This window comes from Melozone crissalis, unplaced genomic scaffold (assembly GCF_028551555.1).
Source record: "Melozone crissalis strain CALT ecotype California unplaced genomic scaffold, PUWL_Pcris_2 ptg000018l_1, whole genome shotgun sequence".
NCBI lineage: Eukaryota > Metazoa > Chordata > Aves > Passeriformes > Passerellidae > Melozone > Melozone crissalis.
In genome coordinates, this window is record NW_026535796.1 from 8,093,896 (window position 1) to 8,120,619 (window position 26,724).

The 26,724-nt window shown below is 39.0% G+C and overlaps 1 protein-coding gene across 2 annotated transcripts in view; it reads right to left on the reverse strand.

Annotated features, from left to right (window-relative positions):
* Positions 1-26,724, reverse strand: part of ABCC8 (ATP binding cassette subfamily C member 8) — a 73,557-nt gene that overhangs the window by 33,259 nt on the left and 13,574 nt on the right. For both annotated transcript variants that reach the window (XM_054276512.1, XM_054276513.1), the window contains exons 7-16: positions 22,443-22,607; positions 20,366-20,521; positions 14,971-15,105; positions 13,836-13,998; positions 10,112-10,152; positions 9,678-9,823; positions 5,428-5,533; positions 5,096-5,206; positions 3,136-3,211; positions 2,940-3,045 (exon numbers count right to left, since the gene is read on the reverse strand). In XM_054276512.1, the coding sequence (XP_054132487.1) occupies positions 2,940-3,045; positions 3,136-3,211; positions 5,096-5,206; positions 5,428-5,533; positions 9,678-9,823; positions 10,112-10,152; positions 13,836-13,998; positions 14,971-15,105; positions 20,366-20,521; positions 22,443-22,607 (1,205 nt within the window). The remainder of the gene's footprint in view (positions 1-2,939; positions 3,046-3,135; positions 3,212-5,095; positions 5,207-5,427; positions 5,534-9,677; positions 9,824-10,111; positions 10,153-13,835; positions 13,999-14,970; positions 15,106-20,365; positions 20,522-22,442; positions 22,608-26,724) is intronic.

Consider the following 26,724-nt stretch of genomic DNA (forward strand, 5'->3'; position numbering starts at 1 on the left):
AGTAACATATGTTTGATAATGAGGTCTAGATCTAATTTGTCAAGGTACTTTAGATGTCTAATGATGCAAAGATGAGCCTACTGAGATTTTCATGCCTTCAGATTTTGATATCCCCCTTAGATAAAATTAAGTACTTGGATGTTTCTGAAAACTCCAGAAACCTGAATTGTAAAAAACCAATTACTTTGCAGGCATAAAAACAAGTTTAATTTTTTTCATTAGATTAAACCAGTCAACTCCACACTAAGATGAAAACCTACTGTTAACAACCTTAAATCTCTATCTTCCTTCACATTATAAGGACTCAAGATTCACATACAAGAATGTATGTCCTGTTTAAAACAAATTACATAATTATGTCTGAGCAACACATTTGTTTGAGCATCATTAGGTCAGTTTTCTGGTATTATTTACTCCAACAACTTGAATTGGGACTATTAAAAGAGAGATACTCCCAAGAAGAAATTAGCATGGCATATACTATAATTATTTACTCAATAACAGGTCAAATCATTACCATTTACCACCTGCACAGAAGGTAAATAATGAGTCCTCTATTTTTGTTAAATCCCTAACCATATTTTAAAATATTTATACTGAGATGCTTTCAGGCTGCTCTGGACAAGAGGCATTAATCTGAGCTGACTCTTCTGGACACACACTGTAACACAACAAAAATATCACAAATGAGCCACGGTTCGCTTCTGATTATCTCCCTCCTAGCCCAGGAATAAACTACATTACTTTTTAAGGGTTTGAAAGAATTTTTGTGAGAACCAAGAAAAATGGTATGCAGCTAGTCCTGTTTTATTTATAAAGCATGGAGGCAAAGAGTGGGGAAATAACTTGTTATCTATTAGATCAAGGGAAGGGCCAGGAACAGCATCCAGATTTCCTGAGCACTGAGTGACATGTCAGCAGGATACATCCTTCATCTTCATAGCTATGACCTTGGAGGAAGGGAAGGGGAAGGAAATTTGGATGAACTAATTCAGGTCTATTCTGTAACATGAACGACTGAAGCCAAGCATTCCCAAAGAAAGAGCTCTAACAAGGAACTTAAGTGATTTTGGTGACACTTTTCATTGCCTGAACTGGGGCTACCAGCCCTATGATGACTTGATAAAACTACTCTCCTTGAACCTGGGATAAGGTTGCATGTTCCCAGTCAGGCATTAGTATTTTCTTATCAAATTAAGGGAGCTTTCATCTGATAGCTTTACAACACAAGTGTGCAGCCCACACTGGCTGCATCCATCACTCTGAATAGACCAGTGCACATGGCAGCAGCTCTGAAAGATGAGACAACACCTAATCTGCCCCAGAGCAGCCAGCACTTACAGTGCTCAGATTGTTCAGCCACAAGTCCTTTTCTACATATCTGAGAGATAGCACAGCAAATGTGATAACAACCGAATTGCACCTTGTGATACTTTGGCACATATAGAAGACATGAAAACCAGTTCTGACCTTTCCACTGTTGTGAAGAACATACTTCTAAACAAGTGCTATTTAAAAACACAGTGGAGTTTCTGATCAGAAACATCATGTCATCTGTTTTAGTTTAGCATCAGACATTCAAATTACACTCCTTAATCATGTTATGCTCTCTGTAAAAAATTACAGCCTTGCTGAAATGAAATTAGTTCACCTAATAAGGCTGCAGGGATTCTGTATGGTTCCTCACCACAGTCTGATTTTCTGCTTATGGAAGTATATTCTCATTCTGGAACTTTGGCTGCTGTGCTTGTTTCCCTCACTAGCTGAAAGGGTCAGCTTCTTATGTTTCATTTTCCCCACCTATAAAGTAGACAACCTTCCTTCCACAGATTATTGCTATTAAAGCACGTGCAATTCTCAGAAGTGTGACTGGCTTATACATGAAGGTTGGATATAAATCATATCTCTTGACAAACACTCAAAGAATTTAGAGAGCCCTTCCACAAAATCGCTGCAGCATCCATTGCATAACAACAACCCTCTGTCCATCAGTGTGTGGATTTGATTTATAGGTAGGTTGGTTTTCCCTCATTCCCAATCAATTGAAAATAAAATTAATTGTTTCTTTAGGTACTTCTGCAATTTGTTGAACTTTATCTACAAATAATTATAGCCCAAAAAGCAAAGTGCAGACTGTAGGAGTATGAAGTCTGCTACTGTGAAATAAACAAGCCAAAACTGTTCACACACATTGACCAAACTGTGTATTAGAGATGGCAGGAATTTACTGGAAACCATATAGAGGAGCTGCAATATGATTTACCATCTGTCACCTTGCCTGAGGGTCACGAGAAGAAGTCCCAACAGAAGCTGCTGGAGTTCAGAACAATTTTTTTCCCTCCCTTCAAGGCTAATACCCAAGTCAGACATGAGTGGAATCTCTAAGTGGCTATCAGAGTCCAGGTGCTGTGTCCCCTTGGGGAAGGAGGGCAGGACATGGCTGACTCACTCCTGTCAGACCAGGCAGGATGCACTGGGGATGACTCTGAGGTCACTGCCACTTGAAAGACACTCTTCAAATTCTCAGGCATTGGCCTGGTGCTGGGATGGAACGCACATCTGAGCCAGGCACTGCTCCCAGTGAGCCAGAACCTCTTCAGAGCTCCATGCAACGACACCAGCTCAGGCCTGAAAGTGCAAACACCATTCTGTAGCTGCACAACACCTCAAGCTCATTAATTCTAATTCCAAATGAGTTACAGTTTCACTCAGGTTATGTTGCTGGAGTCCAGAATGCCCAAGAATGGTTGTCCTTTCCTATTAATGGAACAGGCAACTTGTTTTACCCTGGCTGGGGATTCTTTCTGATCTTGACTGTGTATCTAGAAAATCCTTGACTCCACGAGTTCCCAGGAGAGATTTTGGACTTTTTCTGCATTACCACTCTAGTCAATCTGAATTTTTAAATAAAATTAGAATTTTACATTAAATGCCCCTACCTGGTCCAGGATATGTTCCCAGAGATCTTCTGCATCTCACCAAGAATGGCCAGCAAGAGAGATGACTTACCACAGCCCACCTGTCCTACAATCATTGTTAGCTGCCCTGTGAAGGTAAAAGGTATACATAAGGTTATGATTTAGCAAATAACTATGGAAAAATATCTTATTTTGTTTATCTGATGTAATTCTGTACCTTGAGGGATTCGGATATCAATATTGGACAGCGTTGGAGGACCTTCTGGTGTCCAAGTGAAAAATCCATTTGTGATCTATAACAACATGGAGAAATAAGATAAACAGAAACCCAGATTTAGAGCTCACTTTTATCCCCCCTAACATCAGAGACACTTCTTTTTTCATTACACTGATCATGGGAACAGAGTTAGCCTTTGCCCACTGCAGGAAATTGATCTTCAAGTGACTTTGATGGGCAGAAACCTCTGAACTCAAACAAGCACTATTAGACTATTAGAAAATTATTAAGAATTCATAAGGACAAAAAAAGTTGCCATTTAGTGTTTCTCTTGTTCTGTTGTCTGTAAGGTGGGTGCATGTAATAGGTGAAATGATTATAATACAATTAAATTACATCCATGCCCAGTTTACTCTCTGCAGAGCCCTGAATGTCACTCGAGACACAGTGCAGCTTACACAGCAATTACACCACCTAAATTCCCAGCAGACCTGCAGAACCTTCCATGAAATTAGATGTTGCTGCCCATTACAGCATTTTTCTTTGTATTTCTGCCACGATTCTCAGATAATCTAGGTTTTAATAGATAGAGAAATAATTTCACTGAAAAAGACTGAAACCAGGAAACAAAGCCTGTTCAGACTTTAAATGGATTTCCATGGATACTATGAGAAACAAGGGATGTGAGACAATTTTAAAAGGCCTGCATTTATACAGGACCCTCTTCTCTTACTTCTTCAGAGTCACTAAAGCCTTCAAAGCCTTTCAGCTATGCAAGGTACAATAATTTTTCATCTAAGAAGAGTGGAAGGGGACACTTTGATCACATCCTTGAGAAAAGCTGATACACCTATCTTGAACAAAAGCAAGCACAGTGTTCCTCCCTCTGGATTACCAAAGGCAGCCGGAGGATCCTCTCTGAACTGATGTCCCTTCCTGGGCAATAAGCTGCAGGCAGGCAGTACCTGCACAAATTCCCTGACCCAGGGCTGCTGGTGACAATGATGTCAGCAGATGGAGCCAAAAATTATCCCTGGGCCTGGCTTTCTGTTCAAGCCTTACAGAGGTTACTACACTGGCCTCTCCTTCGTGACACTGTTGCCACTCCAGGCAGTCTTTTGACCCAACATTGCCCCCAAAACCCTCTTTCAAATATTCCTGTTATTTTCTTGGAAGTCTGTTAAGAAGGATCCTGCACCAATTCAGCATGTATAAATAAAACCCAGAAAGCATCACCATTTGTCCTACTTAGTCCCATGAAACTGAATTATTCATCCTCTTTTGCTGGAAATGCAAATGTATTAGCAGGCTCCCTAAATAAACAGCTTCATCACTATAACAACCATCAGGATTTTTATTACTTCTGGTCATTTCCACAACAAATCAAGAGCATCAGTCTTCAAAGTGGGCAATTGTAATTTTTTTCTTCAGACAAGTTAGGTCTTTGAGAGTTAGTTTTTAATTACATCTGGGGAAAGGCTACTAGGAATTCCAAAACAGGAAGGGAAGACCCATGATGACATTATTTTGGGAACATCTAGAACAAATTCTTTTCGATTTTCTTGATCCTATTATTCTATATAGACCCTGGAACTGGAAGAAAGAGTCTGGCATACATCAAAGGTTGGGTCAGCTGATCTTGTGAGGTTCCTTCCAACCTTGGCTGTTCTGATTTGAACATTTGGGACCTGAGAACAGCTAATGACTAAAACACTTGAAATAGCATATGACTGGGTGAAATCTAAAGGAATAATTGCAGCTGATCACAACCTAGAGATTAGTAGTTAATTCTTAAAAAGGAAGACAGATACAAGAAAGGTGGAGGTTAATCTCTGACAAGTGCACAAGTGTCTAACAGTTCACACCAAATGCTGTGTCTTGAACTTTAAGCTGCCATCAGAGTACAAAAGTGACTATTAGTGAGCTAATATAAGTGTTATTAGAGTGACCTTCATATCACCTTTACACAAAAATCATCTGCTTCTGTGATGTTAATGGGTCTTCTCATGTGAGAGCTGTAATTGTTCCAGTCCTCCCTGGCAGGCCTCTTGCGGTTCACAACCTTGAGTGGCTGTGCAAAATCAGAGAGACAGAAATAAGCACTAATTGGTGGCAGCATCAGCAAAACGTCCCAAACTCTAGCAACCATAGTGTGAAAGATACAATTCAGGGTATTAAAATAGAGGTTTTGCAATTGCAAGAAATAATCAGTAGGAAATGGAGGAGTGAAAAATTTATTCTGAGTACAAACGACTGCAGTCACTTCACCAGCAATGAGACAGCTTTACTCACCACTGCTTGGTACTTGCTGTGATTATCTGCACTTCTGAGCTCTGAAGATTTATCATGCTCTTCTCCAATTTCTTCACTTGACAGGAATTCACTCAATTTCTGCACACTGAAAGGGAAAAAACCCCACAATGACACCTCAAACTTGGAAGCAAAACTTTCGTTCAGTGCAATGTTTATTACAGAGCATCCCTTCTGGTACTTCAGCTGCTGTCTGCTGCACAGTTTGTTTGGTCTTGTTTGGTTACAGGTGTATGAAAACATGCAATGGAAAGTTACTCAAGGAAGCTGTCAAAACCTGTCCTGTTGCCTATTAACAGTGATATTTTAACAGTTTGTGCACATGTTCCTCAAGTCATGTCTCTTCTGACACCACCAGAGAGATCTCACACACAAGTTTTTTCAGGCATTTGGTGGGACACAGAAGGGCTACAGCAGTGGCTTGTTTTGAAACCACGCACCCAATTTTAGTCATATATGAATTTTATAGAATTTTAGTCATTTATGCTGATCAAGTTTGGCCCAGTCAGTCCTACTGAACAGTCTTATAAAAGCTGTACACCATGAGGCCAATTCAACCATCTGTGGTGAAATATGATGTGCATAAGATAACTACATAAAGGAATACACCACAACAGAAGAGTGTTCAACAGATGAGATATAAAAGGAATCCTGACAACCAGCAACAAAGAAGAAGGCATAAAATTTTCACTAGCTGCTTTAAGATTTAATTAGCTAAGAGATAATGTGCCTTTATTAAGACATTTAACAGATCAGGGCATTAATTTTATCTCCGTACCTGACTTTATAAAATGCATGTCTAATCTACTCACAGGAACACCAAATGAAATTTGTGAAAGAATTGGATTGAATCATGAACTCAACATCAAAGGAGCTCAATTAGCTGGAAATAAGTCTTCAAAATTATAAAGTGCCAGAAGGTCTAAAAATAAATTTATGAACAAGAGCTGAAAAAAATTGATTTCAATGTCTAGCCTGAGGCTCACTGGGGAGAAAGAGGATAAACAATGCCACTGGAGCATTGTGATATGTGGTAATCTGTTAGGATGTCAATCTTATAAAATAAGAATTCACCTGCCAAGATTTATTTTGCATTTCACTACCAGGGATTTCTTCTTTAGACAGAGACTTATTTTCTTCTAAGAACCTTATGAGATCCCCCACTGATGCCAAAACATTGCTGGATCCAGGCACTGCAGCACTGCCTGAGGCAGACTCCCTGCACAGCTACCACTTGCCCTGCAAGCAGAGATCAAATCCACCCTGGGACTCCCTAGCAGAGAACTGGTTCTAGAGTTTTTCTGTCAACTTTACTGATTGCTAGTGGCAGCTGGGGACTGAGATCAGTGGATCTCTTAGTGGATTCAGTGGAGGGAATTTAGCTAGAGGAGGTACTACAATCTAAACAACAAAAAGAGGGAGAATAATTATTTGGGATGCGACAAGAGGAATAATAATTAATTCGGGATCAATTTTTGGTCCTGTAATGGGAAGGTCTTTTATCTCAAAAGAAGTGATTAGAAGCTCCATTGCTAGAGATATTAATATCTATTTGCACAAAGTTCTGGAAAACTGGGCTAGGAATCTTACCCTTTTTGTTCAGTGAACCAAATATTTAAAAGAAAATTTCAAATTTCTTTCAATGGACCAAATGATGGTTTATATGTTGCCTATATGGATTTGATATGCAGCTGCAACTATATTATCTGGATGAAAATTACACTGGTATTTGAGAAATTTCTGTGAAGATAGAAGGAACACACACAGAAGTACACAGACATGTATCTGCTCCAGGGTCTAGAGGGGCAGGAAGAGAAGACAGCAAACATTCTCAGACCATGCATATCCAAACAAGAGTATGCCTCTATTAAGCCATCCAACAATTTGATTTTATTTTCTGCTTATGTATTCAGGTATCTGTACTCTCTGCAAACCCCTGCACAATGCTCTTCATAATTCTGGAATTACTCCTCCTGAGGCAATTATTGAAGAAACACAGTAGAGCTGTGAGAAAATATTGTGTTAGAGGCAACAGCTCTTACTTAGGACGCCAGACTATTCTGAACACTTAAAGAACAGAAAAAGGACATTCTCTGAAGAGCTCTTGCTGACAGCACAATTTGAGTATTCCAATATCTCCAGAGGGGAACTTATTTTTAAGCCACAGAAAGGACATATTGATTAAAACACGGTTATTTGCACAGCTGACTGGAAAGATGGTTTGATATCAAACCCAGTAAGAGACATAATACCACTCTTGCCACTTAACCTTTGCTGATTGAAAATGGTACACTGCACTCTTTGTCCCTGAAAACTCACATTGAAGAAATGCATCCATTGGCTCCTCAGTTTCAGTTTTCAGTGTCAGAAACATTCCACACATTAAAAAAACCCAAAGCACCAGTATACAAAGAGGTATCAGATTTGTCACCTTCCTAAAGACCTTAAACAGTTGCTCCTCTCAGAAGCAGACATCCAAGCCCATAACTTGGAACATTTTCAGGGGTCCTACATGGAACAGAAGCTTTAAATCTGTCAGTCTTACAGTGGTTCTGAGCAGGTCAACGCCCATCCATGGGGATGCTTTGCAATTGGGCAATGTGTAACAATTAAAGATACTGACAAGATTATTGATCAATATTATTGTCCTTGATACATTGGGCATCAATCACTGTAGTCAACAGTAAGAGAGCAGGGTTTGTGGAGTGTCTGGGAAGCAGAGCCAGTAACACTCTCTTATTGTCCTTTACATGCTGGTTTCACTGCTGGATCATCTTCTGCACCACTAAGTCCCTTTCTGTCACTCCAGGAGAAGCTGTCTTTGCACACATGCTAAAATCAGTTAGACTACCACAGCCTAAAACAGTGAAATACAAATTTGCCAAGTTAGGTCACCTTTGTCTGACCAGCTACTTACAAGCAGGAAAGTGTAACAGTAGGACACAGTTGCAGAAAGCAAACAATAGTTGTGTTCAATTAGTGCAAACTCAACTGTCTGCTTTTTAACATTTACTAAAGTATTTCAGCAACCACATCTTTTTATGGCTTGAAAATATCTGGCACATGCTTCCAAAATACTCCTCTGAAGGGTGAGGTGCTTCAGAGAGGGCAGCATCACCAGCACTAAGGAGCAATGCACTCTGGAACACTACCTGGGTGATACAGAGAGCCAGCAGGGATGATGCCAGCTTTGTTACAGAGCTTGATTCTTGCCTGCACCACAAGTGGCAGGGCAACAGCCTGCCGACAAGAAGATATCTCCAGAATATACTCCCAGCAAGCAACAATTAATACTTGGCTGATACTAATCACTCTCAAATTGTTCCTGTGGCATTAGCAGGCACAATTCATTTGCAAAAAAATCTTTAGACAAGCCAAAATAAATGCCTGCTGGCAATGGGCAGTGTCAGTGTGGGCTCCCAGGCACTTTGCTGGCTGTAATCTTTGCATGAAAATTTGCCATGGCTCTAGGGACTACCACAGTGGCTGCAAAACATTTCCTGCCAGCTGCTGATGCTCTCAGATTTCACACTTCTTAGGAGAGAGGACACAGCTGTGACTTTGCACTGTCAGGGAATTTTCAAACACTGAAGGCAATCTCAGCCTCGTGCTGCAGTCTCCCTTCCATCTCCAAAGCAACACAAAGGAAATTAAGCAAGAGGTGGTGGCCAATACCTGTCCCATAGCTTAAATAAGCTTGTCAGACAGCTTCATTGGAGGTCAAACTTGTCCTAATAAAGAAGGAAGTCCAAACTCCGTTTCCCCTATCAGTCAGGTAGAGTTACACTGCGTATGGAAAAGCATTAGGAGGTTTTTACACTAATCTGTTGATACTAAAATTCCCAGTGAAATAGCAATTCTACTGGTTGTTTTGGTTAGCTTCTGAATACTCAAACTAATGTTCATCAGAAAGTAAAAATTCATCAAGGTTGGATCAGACATTTAGTCATTAACTTAATGTGACTCTCAGAAGTGATTTTTAAGGTTTTTAATTTGCTTGTTTCAGTCTCACTCTGCACAACAGGCAAAAACAAGAAATACATTCTGAAACACATGTCCTTCTGTGATTACCTTTTACCCTTCTATGTGCTTGATGGAGGGGAAAAGGAGCTGGGAAGCAGTTTACAGATAAATAATCAATATGCTATTTCTAAACTTGAAATTGTAAAATGAGCAATGGACACATTCTCAGAAACTGGGTAGGTGGTAGATAATAATTTTACAGTTCTTACCTTACTAATGCTTTGACAGTGGATCTAACCACACTTGAGAGCAGGAACAATGGAGACACCAGGATATGAAACAGGGAGAGGGAGGCAAATGCCACTGATGGGGAGAAGTCAGCCTTTCTTGTCAGATGAGCATGGACAACAAATGTCTACAGAGACAAACATCACCATCAGTGCTTTGCCATAAAGAAAGAAACAGACTTCATATTTCACAAGCATTTCATTTATAGAATCTTAATTCATACTCTCTTGACAGTTTGGGGGAGTGCTGCATGCTCTGGGCTGCTTCTGGTCCCACAAGGCAAGTGAGCATTTTCCATTCTTTCCCAGAGGAACTGCAGCAGGTTCGCATCCTGTTCTCCTCCTCCCCCAATTCCACATCACTTATACTTGAAAATGCAGTTGTAATTAACACTATTTACAGAGTCCATACTTACTATGAGCACAGCTGCAATTGGTATTGCTGCATTCATAAAGACTGTGAAGGAAAACACATAGGAGCATTTAGGAACAATTTTCATTCAGACAGGCTAAATGCTAAAATGCTACTAGCACTACTTTACAATGGTGTTGTCTATGCTCTTACTCTCCATGTCTGTCCCCTGTCCCCTCCATCACAACCTGAGGATATTATTTAATCATCACATTTTCATTTTGACCTTCACTCAACTTTATTTCATATAGGTAAACTACACCGAGAAAGAATATAGACTCTAGAACTAAAATAGGACTCGGGCATCAGTACAGGTGTAACAGAAAAAGGCTGGGCAGTTCTTCTGTGTTTAAAATGTGCCTGTCCTTGTTCTTCTCTCAAATATAGCCATGTTCAATCAGTAAATGCTCTCCCCAGTTACTTCATCTGAAGTGAAGTGTAATTGTTTGACTCCTCTGGTTGACAGTTTGGTCACCCTTTTCTTGGCATGAACCCCTGAAGGACTCTATAGAGTGTCATATATTTCTCTTGCCTACGTTTAGATGAGCTTTAATGAATCCTCTAACATATTCCTAAATTCTGTACTCATGCTTATATAAAATAGTTGAGTTATTGCACATATCTTCTAATTCATTGTCAGAGAGGAGAATTTAAAAATATAAGTATATTAGAGTGTGTAATCACAAATTAAAAGCTTCAGCTTTGAAAGACTGTGTATTAAAGTCTAGAAATGCACAGTTTACACCTCACCCCTGGAAAAAAACCCCTACATATTTTTCTGACAAAAATATTCTGTGTTGGAATAAAAGTAGCCTCTCATGTCTCTTTATTGGTTCTACTTCCTGACCAGTTTTCACACTTTGTATCAATTCAAGGTAGGTACAGGCACAGAAATTGTAAAGAAGGGAAGCTTGCTGCCTGCAACTCTGTCCTTCTGAATGCCATTAAACCCTTGCCTTTGCACTGTGCCTCTGAGACTGCTGCAGTACACGGGTTTGCTTTTAGGGAGCAGTCTGGTGAGAGAATCTAGCAAAGCTGATCAGCTTCTCAGAGATGGATCCTGCTCTACTCCTGTCCACAGTACAAGATCATACCTGTCAAATAGGAAGCTGGATGCAATAAATATCCTGTAGGGTTGGCAAAGCTTACTGCAGAGTTAAAATATCTAAACTAATTGGTGGCTCCCAAGAAGCTGAACTGAATTTTGCTGTTATATGAGATCACCAGTACATACAAGGACTTCAAACTTCTTTCAACCAAACAAATATGAGCCATTGGAATTTGGGGGTTGCTTTCCTTTTTTTATAAATCTTTTTTTTCCAACTGTGCGAGTGTCCAGAATAATAAAATGTCTTCTAAAATAACTCTATTTTGCAGCTAAGGCTTTATGCTTAATTAGTTTTAGTCAAAAGGACTTTGTTACTGAAAAAAGGTAGACTAAGAACTGAGAAAAATGTTCAGTTGGTCGGGATATTTTAGTAACAGTAACCACTGTTATTTTCCTGTGAGAAAGCCTGGAGTTATTTCGCTTCTGAGAGATTAGGCAAAAAATCATAGAAGTAGGAAAATCACTCCTTTCTTTCTCTGTGTTTCCTGAATTTTAATGTACATTAAATCCTGTAAAGATGCCACCCAACTTTGATTCTGGTGGGGGCCTTTCATTAAAATACAGGAAGAGGTAATTCCTGTAGTGGCTCTTTTAGTACACATGAACAATTCCATAAACATATAGCCTGGATCCTGGCACAGGGGTGAGGCACACCAGATCCAATTTCCATGTGGTCTTGAAATGTAATTTTCTTGTAGTCTAGCCAACACTGCCCTGAAACTTGTAGGTATATTTTCTGTAATCCAATGCAAATCTATTCCTTATGAATAAAATAGCTCCAACCACATTCTTTATTTCTGTTAATAGCTATGTGTACTTAGAAAAGAATTCCAGAGTCTATTCAACACTGTTAAAAGAACTATTTATAAAAATCTCTTTTCTTCTGTCTTAGTATTCTAGCATCTTTCTGCCTTCCTCTACATCACAAATACAAAAAATTCTGGTCCTCTAATGCCTTTTAATTCTTTTTCCCTAAAGAAATTAAATAATATGTTCACTACAATATTAGCCAACGTGTTTTGGGCTGATTATGCCTCTCATTCTAATTATACTTAAGGTAAAAGAGCAAATTCTCCTGTATTTATATTCCCTTTTTAGTCTGCAAAAGTGCAAGTTGGCAAAGACAAGTGTAATTTCTGCTAAAGTCTGAAGGTGTAACTCCTAGGCTGAAATAACAGGAACCTTTATAAGCCAAAATGATAAGCACCATAAACATAAAGCTGCACTGCTTTACCCCAACTGAGAAGTTATCACTTGTGTCTTGCACATACCTAAATATCACACTTAATACAAAATAAGAATGCAATTGCAAACTTGGAATGTTTCAAGAAGCATCAGTAAATATAAATTTCTAGAAGCATCAGTAAATATAAATTTCTAATAATACAGATTCTTATGTCATTGCTTCACAGAATAATCAGTACCCCTGGGATGAAAACACCTTTTCCTACCTCTTGCAAATGACTCTGTGAGGATTTAAAATCCAATAAGCCTTCACAGCCCTACGGCTGAACCCTTGGCCCTGACTATAAATAGATTTTAATGCACATGAAGCACTGCAGACAAAGGGAACCCATCTATGTTGATCTGGGAGTAACACAGAGTTCCTGCTCTCACAGCATGCAGCTAAATTCTGTTGTATGTCAAAACAGAAGCTCCTCTCCAAGCCCACAATGCCTAGGATTGCCAGACAGAAATTCTGGTCTCAGAAGACAAGGAATATCTCAATTTAATGTCAGATAAATTCAGTGGGATCATGATCTTCCTCTTAGAGTACATTACCTATGTGATCATAAGGACTAGGCCTCCTTATTACCCCAGGAGATAGTTGTACAGGTACCTAGTAGCGCTCAAAAACTTTTTACTAAAATTTTCCATTTCATTAATATCTCACAGATTATATATTCTTCAGTGTGGCTTTACTAATTATTTCTAAACTATTACCAGAGCAATTATATAGGTATTGCATATAACAATATGCATCAAACACAGAGTTCAATCTGCTGTAGGTCTTTTTAGAAACACAATAAAGTCTTAAAACAGCTTGAAAAATAACAGGAGAGGAAAGAATCGGGATACAGAATGATGAAATTACCAGAATGCTCATACTTTTCTTTCCAGCATACAGAAATGGTTTTAACAATCACTTATTTTAACAAGAAATCCAAGTTTTGAGTAAGAACATGTAAATATTGTCTGTTGGAGCTTCAGTGCAAAGACAATGCCTGTGACATATTATTTGTATGCTCTGAATTGTGCAAAATGCAGAAAAAACCCTCAAAAATAAATAAATTTCAGCAGCAGTTTCCTCTTGAATGCTGTGTTCTAGAAGAGAATATTGCTGGCTAAATACAATCTGGGAAATATTTGTCCCTTGAAAGCTTTTGTCCAGAAAAAGTCAATTCTTTGAAGCACACATTTTTTCTTTCAGGCATATTTCCCACACAAGCAAAGTTCTACTGAATTAAATGCAGGGTCTGACTAGATGCAAAGTGAGAAGTACAGATCAGAGCCTAAAGCAACTGAAATAATCTCAACAGACAAATGGGAAACTCATTAGTAGCCAATAACTCAGTAGCACTTAGCTGAGCAGTGGATTACTGTGAAGGAACAGACTTACTGGATATGGAGGTGTAAAGGGCAAAAGACTTGAGGCTAGTCATTTCTTTCTGTCTGGTTTCCTCCACACTGCTGTGAAATATGTGCTCCCAAGCGTAGAGTTTCAGGAGCTTAATGCCCCGCAGCATCTCATTTGTCTTCTTCAGTCTCTCGTTGGAGTACTCCTGCAACATTTACACACACATTTACCTGAAAAGCACAATAAAAACACTGCTTCCCTAAGCATAAGGATGACACATAAATTATAAGCAGCCCCCTTGCACAGTGCAGACATTTCCATCACAAACAGCACTGCTCCCATCTGCAGGAATTTCTAGGTGACACTGACTATGACTGGATGCTGTAAGAATGAATGCTGTTCACATTTCTGGAAGGGTGCATACTGTTGAGGGGAAGGAATTCCTCTACACACAGGAAGATGCACAAATAACTCTCATCACTACCCATGATGTGTGGTGGAAGAGATTTCAGCAAGCTCTGGCTCCATTACAAGTTCCTGTGGCCTCCTTGGCAGTGCAACAGTTGCTGAAAGGGGGAATAAGTTCAGAGCAGCTGGGCATGGGAATGCCAATGAAGCAAGGTAACATTTTCAGCAGTGGTGCAGGTGATTCAAATTATAGACAAGCCAAATGAGGGATCAAGGAACAGCTTGTGACTTAGGAGACCTCTAAGCTCCCCAGTTGAGGCACACACTGTGGGAGTTAGGACAGCATGAGGTTTGTTTAAATAAATCTGTTTGATAGATTTCCACATCTGGGGTCCGAGTTTGGACATAGCATTCCTACCTTCTTTCCCCTTGGACAGCTTGCCCTGCACAACTCACAGCTCTGTGCACTGCCCACAGCTACTTCAGTCCATGACTACTGATCATCTGTATTTGTAAACTAGAAGGTTTTAAAGGTATTTTTGCTCTTAGGGAACCATACTTACTGAAAAATATAAACCCCAAAAAATATGTATTTACTGCTTACACTTACAATCTCACATTCTTGAACGTGGCGTTCTTGAACACTATGAAATGTCTGAGAAACAATTCTGGGTCAATGCCCATGGTTAGCTTTGTAATTCCAGGCACAGACCAATGCATAATTACCAGATATGATATTGAGATGACAAATTAGTTTGAAGACACTCACCAATGTGCTTCGCTGGGCCTGTGAGAGTTTTGTTGCTACAAAGTACTGAACAGGTGCAAGGACTATGATTACTGCTGCTCCAATTAAGGCACTGATTCCAAGAAGGTAGTAGAGCAGAAGAATTCCTACAATTATCTGTTGGGATAAAAGAAGGTGAGGGGAAGATCTTGGCTTCACTTGGGGTATGCACCACAAAGACCAATCTCAGGGCAAGGGACCTTGTTCAACCAACAGCAGCTGCAGTCAGAGCCACCCCAAATGTCACAAGCTCAGCACTGCTGGCACAGTCAATGTGATCAGTCAGGGCTTCTCCCAGGGACCCAGACACCCACCCAGTGCTCCTCTCCCTAGCTTGGGCATTCTCTGTATTTCTATTTCTGTATTTCTCCCCATTATGAACAGTAAAAGAAAGTTTTACAGGTTTATGTATCTTCTATAATTTAACTAGGATCTACAGCGCCAGAAAAACAAATACTTTTGAAAAAGGGTTAGAGAAACAGTGTGGAAAAAAAAGCTTTGTCTTTGGATAAGTAAGAATCTAGAAGAAAGCCACAGTCTGGATGAATAAGGTTTACTGTGAGCAGCTCAATAAACACAAACAATATATACAATTACCAAAGTTAATTATCACTATTGTAATGACTGACTCCTGAACAATCTGCAACATTGACAATCTAAGTATTTAAAAGTGTAAGCTGATAAATCAATCAGAAGACACAGAGATAGAAAGTTAATTTCATAATTTCCCTTAACTGAAAAAACCCATTAATCGAAATTTCCTTAATGTGTTATCTGCTACTCTTGATATGCTTGTACACACTCATAACCTTCACCATCTTCCATCATTCCAAAGCTTAATAGTCATATGCCTATTTCCACACATTTATAGGAACTGGCTGTTTACATTAAAAAAGGAGTTTGCAGTTTCCACATTTCCATCATTTTAAAGCACAGAGAGAAAAAAAAATTTCCTCTTAGGAACCCTCTAATGCCTCTCTACACCTGAACTAAACTAAAACATGACTCTCAAAAAGAGCCACAGTATTGAATAAGAAATCATGCACTGACATGAAAGTAAAATCCCACTGTATATGCACCAGAAATCTAGTAAGAGGCAAGGTTAAATTGCAAATTAAAAAACTCTTTCACTGATGAAAGTAAGTGAGCAATCTGCTTCCACCTGAAGTCAGGAAATTAATGAGTGTCTGAAAACAAACAAAACACACAAGGCCTCTGCCAGACACCCCTGTCAGAGCTCTCCTCCATAACACAAAATGGTCTTGGTCTTTACAGATCAAGATTTTTGCTCCCAACTGCTTCATCATGGCCAGATGCTGTGGGCATTGAAAACACAGGAAAGCACTGAACAGTGAGAAGCCACTGCACAACACTGACTCTCTGTTTGCCTGCTGTCCCTCACTACTGGTTGATTGTCAAGGACATTATGGGACCACCTGGTTCTAAAAAGAGAGCATCAGCTTCTCCCATAGACAAGGAGAAAGCTATCCCAGCTGGATCCTGAGGGAGTTGCTAGCTCACAGCTGCTTTTCCAACCCTCATCCTAGCTACTGAGAGGCTCGGTCTTTGCAAAAGTGCTAACGATACCATGTTTCAAATAGGTCAAAAATTATCCCATTTTCATCTTCTTTATAATGTGATAGTACAGACAAACTTTTGAAATACTGTGGGAACTCAGCACATCACTCCAGATGTCCACAGTTACTGAGAGAACCCTTGGGGGGGGGGTGCTCGGAGATCCTGGAATGTTGCCAAAAGTACCTGGCACCTTGACTTTGACCCTTTGAGCGATGTGCCACCTGTTTGAGGACATGAGAGTCACTTGGGAATGAATGGTGTAAGAAATTATGTATTTACAGAGTGAAATGTAGATTTGAGGGTTTTGGTACAGGGGGGTGATGGAGACAAGATGGAGGGATCAGGGCGTGTCTCGTCCTTCTTTCTTCTTCTTGTCATCCATTTTCCGTGGTGATGTTGGCACTTTGGGATTGGTCCACGGTGAAGGTGCACTTGCTAATATGGGTGAAAGGTATTGGGAAATAAAGGTAAATATGATGTACGTAGCTTTCAGTATAAAAAGAGACGACCGCCCAGTGGGAGGTCAGAGTGGCCTTGACTGCCTTGCTGGTCAGACCTCTGTTGGGCAGAAAGAAAATTTTATAGATAAGAAATAATAAACAATCTGAAGACTGAAAATCTGAAGAGTCCAGACTCGTCCTTTGAAGCGCAGGCTGTCCCAGAGCCATCCTACTCATGTCCAAGCAGAGACAAAGAGCCGATCGGACACAATACCTACAGTATGTATGGAAAAAAATAGTGAAGAATTTTATCTGATAAGAGCTGAAATCTTATTGAATATAATTCTATATCACATCACAAAGTATGGAATCAAGAATAAAGAGTACACAGATAACATCTGAGCTCTGGGGGACAGTATCTGGCAGATGGGAGGGCTCTCATCAATATTCCTGAGAAGGCAAAAATCATATTTTAAAAAAAATCTGTGTAATGAAACACTGCTTCTCTTTCATCAAAATCCCAAAGCTCTTCTCTGCCAGAGATAAATACCAGGAGTGAAAAGCTCGCCAATAGCTCTGGTTATTTTGTCTTGATTATTTATTGAAGGATGGCCAGTACTTGCAGCCAGAAACTGCTTTGTGGGCAGTTCTGAAAGAGACAAATGCCCTTTCATTACAAGTGTAAGCTGTCCCTACCAATGAGCCAGAGATATGAGAACACAGGATATTTTAATAATCACAATGAAATCAAACAAGGGTGTTTATCAAATGGAGGCATGGGGGGAAGGCCTTTCTAAGGCCTCATTTTGCTCCCAGGGTTTCAGCCAAACCTACTGGGGGCATCTTTCAACTGACTGGCATCCCTGGGCCTCTTCTCATGGATTCCAATAACATTCAAGCAGTATCTTAAGGCGATGATAAAGCTCCCATTGACTCCAGTCAGAGCAAAGATGGGGCTCAAATTATCTGGACTGTATAGAAAACCTATCTTGTCATGAATGGCTATTACAAAATCTACAGCAGATGCTGAAATGTTGATTGCTAGACTAAGAGCTACAAAACAATTAAAAACCAGTTTTAAATAATAACAGAGTTTGTGCAATGTAGTATTAGCCATCTTTCAAGCAGCCAGTAATTGTTTTGACTGCCTCATAAAACAAGGCACTGAGTGAAAGCTATGGAAAACCTCCTGAAGAAGCCTTTGTGGCCAATGTGACTCACTGATTTTGGCATGACCCACAAAACAGGAGCACGCTCCAGCACTGATCGTCCTCATCTGGCAAGGAGCATCACGGCAGAAATTCTAATGCAAATATAATTTTATTTTCTGCAGACTGTCAGGAAGTCTTTATGAGTCTGTGACTTCTGGCCCATTAAAGCAAAATGTTGTTACAGAATATGCAATGGAATTGGATTAATTCTCAGTTGCACTAAAGCACTCTCTATGCTGAGCTGCCAGAGAGGTCTTAGAAAATAAGCGTACATGAAATTGATAGCTTGTACATAGTTTGTCTATAATAATTGATACTCTAGACATTATCATTGAGGGGGTGGACCCTTCTTGACTCTCTACAGCTTTTCAGCAACATCATTTCAGCAGTCTACAATCACTGACTTCTTACTGTGCTTCCCATAAAAGGAAGGAAAATACCCTGACATGCAAATTATTACCAAAACCTGCCAATACATAACTATATCTAATATGATATTTCCTCTCAATTTGTTTTCATTATAAATATCCTCTCTTTTGCAATTAGACATCAATACTAGGCCATACTCCTTGATAATTTTTTCCTCCCACTTTAAAATAATCTGGTTCCCATTTTTCCTTCCCCACCCATAATTTCAGGGAAACCATGCCAAAAATAAGTCCAGCTGCTTTCTGAAAAAATTTATATGATAACTGCTATATCCATCACCCTCCCTTAATTCTAGAAAGCAAAATGTTTTAAACTGCCATATAAATTCCTCCAGAGTAGATCAGAAAAACTAGTCCATACCTCCTGTCGAGGAGTAGCTGTGTTGGAGGAGAAAAATGCATTCATACTGCATGAAGATAACCACACAGTGACATAAAGATGGCCACAATCACCTTAAATCTCAATATATTAACAGGCATGGTTTTATACATCTCACAAGTGCAGAAAGCACAGTTAAACGAAGCCATCAGTCAGTAAACTGCTGATTGTTCACACCTTAATATGCTCACTATCCTAATCTGAGGCTTTGCACAAGTCTCATGGAGCTAGCAAGAGTTTTATCAGAGATTAAGACAAATCACTTGTATAAGATGCTGATGGACACAAACTCCTAAGCAACATCCCTAAAACCACATTATAAACTGCCTGGAAATGCAATCTGCCAGGTCAGGTCTATATACAGCCTCATGAAAACCATTTAATTTTTGGGCAAGCAACCCAAAATGCAAAGCTGCTGGATAGATTACTTGCAGGTTTCTGATTTCCACACTAGCAAAATCAGCCACTGTGTGGTGCTGGAGCCAGACTGCCTTTGTGACATGAACACAATGAAGTTTTCATCATGTTCTTGAAACTAAATAATACGTCTAGAAAATACCAAATTCGCCAAAAAGAGAATTTAAACTCTACTGCCTCTCCTGTTTGTATTTACTGCTAGCACTGAACAACAAAAAGGACACCTACAAAAGTGTACCAAGTAGCTGGAAGAAAGTGGGAAGACTTGCAGGGCACTGAGTATCAGATGAACCTTCATGCTTTACTGTCAGTTTTCTAATGTAATTCTTAAATAGAAGTATAGGGTGATCTGAGCAGGAAAGGAGACTGAAGGGATCAGACAGCTGTTTAGATATAGGAGGCCAAAGACACCAAAGGATAAAGCAGCAAAACCATTTTGCATAACAAATATGTTCTAATAAAAAAAAATAGCCTTTGAAACAATGACAAACTGTGGAGTTTTTCATCCAAAAAGCAGCAGTAGTTTCAAGCCATGTCCCAAGGATCATCTCTATGTAATCATATTTATGCTACTTCTCTTGCTTCTGCTGGGATTCGGAAGACAAATGATTGCAATATCTTCCAGTTAACTTCCCTGATGTAATAAATGAATGCACTGCAACCTGATGCACCCTATAGATTCTTGTTACAAATGCAAAGCATTTTTGACAGCAGCCAAGATCCTAATACAATCATAAATATCTAAAGTCCAGTCACAGATATGGAATCTATTAAAGACAATATTTCTAGATGATATTAAGCTTGAAATTTTATTTCAAGTTATTCTTTAACTTCTTTAATATCCCCACTTTCATAAAACTCGCATGCAATGAACCACTACAGACTGAGGTGCATTAAGAACCAAAGCACATTTAATCACCTTACCTGTACTGGCATAGCCCAAAGGTTAGGGCAAAGGAAGAAGAACCACATCAGCTGATTTGTGTCTATGGCAACCAGGTTACAGATCTGGCCTGCTGTCATCTCCCCCATAGACATGTTAGAAGTTGAAAGCTGCATAATTTTATTGTATATTTTTGTCTGGAAGAGAGATCAAAATGTACTAGCATACAGAAATACAATGAGACTTCTAGCTCCATCTAAACCCCAGGCCCAGCATGTTGAGGGCAAATAATATTTCTAGTAACTTGAGTGAAGAGAATAAAGTCTGGCCTTTTATGCTATTTCATAAAATTTAAAGCTACTCATCTTCCCTGACACAAAGCACAGTGCTGTTACCTGCCTTGTGGTTGTCTAAGTACTCCCTTTTCACATCCCTGTGCATCAATAAGAGAATGAAACCTTTACTGCCCAAAAATGCCCAAGAACACATTAGCAACTTCATAAGCCAGCTAATGTGATTCTTGGGCATTTTTGGGGAGTAAAGGTTTCACTCTCTCATTGATTTACACCTCCAGCATCTCCACAGAGTGCCCTTCCTGTAACTAACACTAAGATATTATTAGATTCAATATATAATCCTTCATGTATTATAATCCTTGTTCTTTTTCTCTGGCAATTGACTCAGGTCCCATCCAGCCTCAGCACAATGTTCCTGGATGAGAACATTGCTACATTCTGCTTAGAGAACTCAGCTCCATTACACAGTTTAATTCACAGACAGTGAATGTCTCAGGTACAATTCTGTACTGAATTAAGCAGTTGCCTCAGTGCAGAATCAGGCACAGGTATAAAAATAACACAGTACAAAATAATGAAAGCACACTTTTATCGGCTAGTTTGGTAAAAATCAAATAGGGCACACTGAACAGTGGCAGATTTACACAGGACAGGAGAGGAAAAAAAAGTATAAAAATATTGGCAGGCAGACTGCCATTAACACTGATCTGCTGCTTAGAGTGCTGCCTAAAAATTTTCCAATTTGAATAATCCAACTGGCATTATCTAGACTTCTAATATGCAGAACAGCAAATACAAAGTTTTTCTTAAAAAAAAATATTTAACTCTCTTTTCCAATTTTTCCCCTATTGCACTTGCCTTGGTTCTTGTATTTTTCAGTCATTAGCAGCTCTTCCACTTGATACAAGTCAAATTTTTTTTTTTTTTTTTTGTACTTTCGGGTCAAATTTTTATTCCTGTAGAATTTTTCTACTTCACTCTAGTCAGGCAAAACCAATGGATGGAAACCAGAAGTCTGTCAGCTGACAAGTGCTTCCAAGTGTAAGATCAAAAGAGAATTAAACAATTAGGCTGCTATTGAAAGCATCCATCCATCATGGAGGCTCCCCACAGGATCCATGCAGCTCAGGGGATAAATAGTGTAACTTATAAGTTACACTAAGCCTGGATTTCATGCTATCACAGGGTAGGTTTCAGTCAGTGCCTTTGGCAATCCCACACTGTAATCTTACACCAAATTCTCTCATTTCCAGGCACAGAGCTTTGTATGCTACATCAAACTCTGATCTGTAGTTGTCAGCTATACAATGATTACAGACCCCATTTTTGCAATCTGACTTTTGTTCAGTGCTTACAGACTCCACTGTGACTGGCAGACTTTGTGGCATGACCACCCCTGGAATAAAACACTGCTCATGCATTGGGAATACAACCTATCCTTCTGTCCAAAATATATTTACAATACATTTTAAGGATGTTTTATTTGCATTGGATGTGACATTATCAAAAAATGCCTTTGAGATGGGAGGTGCAGTTCACACTTAAACTACTTCAAAAGTTACATTCAGTTTTACTGTCAGCAAATTTTTGCTTGAAGGTAAGAAGAAATACAGCATTGGATATTGAAAATAAACATTTATATAAAATCATCAAAATAAAATGCAAAGGAAACAACTTAGGGCTCACACAATTTCTAACAGCAATGGTACATCCAATACATTTCTGGAGAGAAGCATTTCAGAATTTAACAACTATATAATTTATATTTACAACTACATGTTCATGAGGGTGTGAAAAGGTTAATTAGTAATATATTGGGTACCTGTATTGCACCTCTCAAGTTGATTCCTGTTTCAATAGCAACATAGTATGATGCTTGCAGAAATGTCCTTTGCAATAGAAGGGCAAAAAATAAGAGTACGGCCAAAACATAAGCATTGGACAGGAACTCTTGTGATGAAATAAAGAAAACACCAAGAATTTTAATCTGCAAAAAGAAAGTTAGAAATCAGGTGCAATGGTAATTTGCACAATTAATAAACAGAGATAATCACAGTTTATTACTTTGAAAGTGCTCCCAGCCTTGTCTGAAACTTCACAATTTATCACCTCAAAGACACAGTCTCATAACATGCCAACTCAGTAAGCTTCACTTAAATGCAAAATGATGTTTATAGGATTTCTGATATCCTTCCAAAACTCTAGGACACTCCATATGGTCATTTATTAAAAAATGTGCACTGCCCATCATCAAAAAGGAACAGTCAACATCCTTTGGGAAAAATTACTCTCTTAATTTTAACACCTCAGGTTACTGAACACTAAAAATGACCTTCAGAACTTGTAAAAATCCCAGAACTCCTGGAACCATGCAAATTATTTTGGCCTGCAGCACCTTGTTCACTTTTATATATGGTCATTACCTTCTAGCAAGCTCATGAGATCACCAAAGTGCATTTTGATGCACGTCTACAGCTCAATGGGAAAACAGTGCATTGATTTCAGATTATATTTAACAAGCTGATATTGGTGGCACAACAAGTTGAGAGGCTGGCTCACCATGAGAAGCCTTCTGTAACTAAAATGTCTCCATCTTCCTCTTTCTCCTTTTGGCTCCTTCAAAACTTTGATTGCTGGATTGGGCTTCCATTAAAGGCAAAATTAGGAAGATGAATCCTTCTGTTCCCTTTCAGAAGGCTTCTTGCATTTAACACTCCTGCTGGATCCCTTGCTCAGCACATTTTTTCTTGCCTACATAGTCTCTTTGCTGTTGAGGTTTTCACAAGTGCTATAACACTTAATCAGCTACATTTCACAAACTCTCAGTGTCTGTACATTTTATTAGATCTGATCCGCACCTTGCAGTTAACTTCATAAAAACCCCATATGGCAAGTTCATACAGAGGCAAAATTCAGGTTTTTCAGCTGTTCTTTTGGCTGAGCCAGCTGGAAAAGGAACAAACTTCTCCCTACTTTTATTTATACCCTGGTTGCTCTAACCTGCACACTTCTGTTGCTTACTGTGCACTAGCTGGAGAGATAACTGGATTTCTCCCTGAGCCAATTCAAATCACTGAGATAAGATAATCAGCCCAGGAAAAAAATAATAGGCCATATGAACCAAAAAAGTGTCCAAGTAGTGCCAGAGATATAAAGCAAAGAAGAAAAGAGGAGTAGAGGTGATAAGGAATGTAAAAGGAGAAAGATTTTAAAATCTGTATTAACTGTAAAACTCTGAACAATTACAGTACATGTCAGCATTTATAGTTCAGATAAAGAGACATTTAACTGCTATTTTACCTATTTGTACCCTGAAGGGATTTTAAAGCCCTAATTTATTACATATCCCATAGCAATTCATAGGCTACAGCAGCATTTTATATTACACATAGTTTATAGTACATTAAAAATGAATTTCTCTTCCAGATTATTTACAGCCTTCCAAGTTCAGGTTTTTAGTGCTGTTCTCCATACACATCTGGCCACTACTGCTAATCTCTGCAGCTAATACCACTTTACTGTATGTAAAAGAATACTTTTTTTCCCACAACTATGTTTGACAACTATGTTTGTCTAGCAATGAGATTCTGGTGCAGCACTGATTCCCATCAAAACATTATATAATAGACAAGGAGGGAAAGTGAGATGAATATTCTCATCCCTCCTTCTAATACTCCCTTGAGAGAAAAAGAGGACAAACATACATCCATAAAGATCGCACACTTGCTGATAGCAAGATGTTTGCCAAGCCTCAGGTGCATTATCAGGCCATTATGGCTTACTGAGCATACCTGTGTTTAAGCTGCAATAGGTTCTACATACACTTGTCAGCCTGCAGGAAACACAGAAATAGCTGAACACTTCCTGAACCTTTCACATAAAAGGCAAATAAGCTTGTTTGAGAAGTTGACAGAAATAGATATTTTATTTTCAGAAACAGATTTGGGAATATTCAGTGTCTCACCTTCCTGATAACTTCAGGGTAACACCAATTCTTAAAACTTGGTCTAACCAGTAAAAGGCTGAGCAAAAAGCTGCAATTTAAATGCATAAAGACTCTAGACTCAAACAAATAATCTTAGTGTCAATACTGGGCTTTTAGCTACACTGGGCCCTATGACTTCTAGAGCTTTTTAAATAATGAGTTTGCTGCATCTCTGAATGTGTTATGTCAGCAGCCACTCCTAATACTGGGACTGCTAATCCTAATGTTGCAATGTGGAAGATGCTAGCAGCAAATGATAAAGGTTATCATTCTGTCAGTCTCTTCCCCAGTGTGAAATGATTAACACTGAGAGAAATCTGTGTCATAGGAATGTTCTGGGGTGGCCATAAATATTGATACTGGAGTTATAAATAAACATGAAGAGCATGACAGAATTTAAGACACTGTTGTGCTCTGACTAACTACAGCACTAACTTGAGCAGTTAATACTGCCTGTGACACCCATGTGATCTGAGTTACAGCTCCATGGTGGGTTATATCTGTCACAAAGGACACGAGGAACAGAACAATTATTCTATCTCTTTGCCTTCAATTTCACAAAGAGAATTTCTCTTTGAAAGATACAATTGACTCATGAAAATATCTCAATCTAAATATTTAAGATGCAGCTGGGTAGGAGATGGGTAAAATCACCCTCCATTGTACTCACAACTTCTATTGCTTATCTGATTCTGTCCCACTGTGGGGCAACTCTTTCCAGTGCCCTCAAACTCAGCACCACATCAAGCACAAACACTGTTTCCCCCCACTTCTCATCACATATGACATCATTTTAGAAAGTTTGTTTCTCACACCAGCGAGGCTCACAAGGGCAAACTATAAGGCAAGGTTTTCCTCTTTTGACTAATTACAAGCAGGGATATAGCATTCCTAGCAGTAGAGCTGGTGTTTTTCTTTCCAAAACAGACCAAGTGGGCTAGGTAGGTGAACATACGTGGGAGCCCCGCTGAACACCCCAGCCTGCTTCCAGATAGTTTGAATAAAAGCTCTTCATTAGAAAGATATTTCATCTCACCCAGCAAAAGCAACTTTCAAACTTAAATGTAGTTAGACCCTTACCAGAAAAAAACCAACAATGTCAAAACATAAGGAAAACATAAGTAGAGCTAAATACATCCTTAAGTGTCACTTGTGGACTACAACCATCAGTGACTATTGCTGCTAGGTGATCTCAAATTGATGTCAATGACAACAGTGAGGTACTGCTCAGCTAGTGAGTGAGGATTCTAGACTGATGAAGCTCTGCTTAGGGCCTATCAGGACTAGACCTGAACCTTTTATTTTTCACAGAGAAACAGTAGCTGACAATTTTAGAGGAAAATTAAATAGGTCAATCTGCAAATTACATCAAATCACAATTTCAGCTGAAACAGTATCTCAAACAAATTATTGAAAAGCAGAGCTCAAGAGCTTCCACAGTACTTTGCTGCAACATAGTACTATAGTTTTAATTTTCTCATTTCCTGCTTTAACTGGTTTCCATTGAACCTACTCACTATAATAAAGTTTCCAAATATTAGGATAAGGGTTGCAAAATGGACAAACAGTTAATTTTAGCCTGAGGCCTTTGTTAAATTTTCTGCACTGCAGTTGATGGACTTCAATATTTACAGTGGACCTAATCCAAAGTGTACTTAAGTGGATGGGTATATTTCCATTAGTGTCAACAGACTTTAGAAAAAGTCTTATATCAGACACTAAGTGAGCTGCAGAAATAAACTGATGTATCTCATAGAAATCCAGCCTGAGTGACCTCACCTTATAATGAAAAGATGCTTCCTGAGTTACATTTTTATTTTTAGTTAATCAAGAGATATGTCTGCTTCCTTTTGGAGAGCATTCATTTAAATAGCATCCTTTAAAAATATGTTTCAGTTGATCTTTCAAAACTAACCTCCCCAAAGGCACTAGAGGAAATGCTTGGTCACAGTTAAATTACTTTGCATTTTATGATGATGACAAAACTCTGCTTTAATCCTCTTAGACATCCCTCATTTTTAGAAATGAAAAGCCAAGCCTATTAAAAACACTTTTCCTTTCTGGAAAGCACTCAGTTACATACTTGATTCAATCTCTACTCAAGATTGCAGCTAAATTC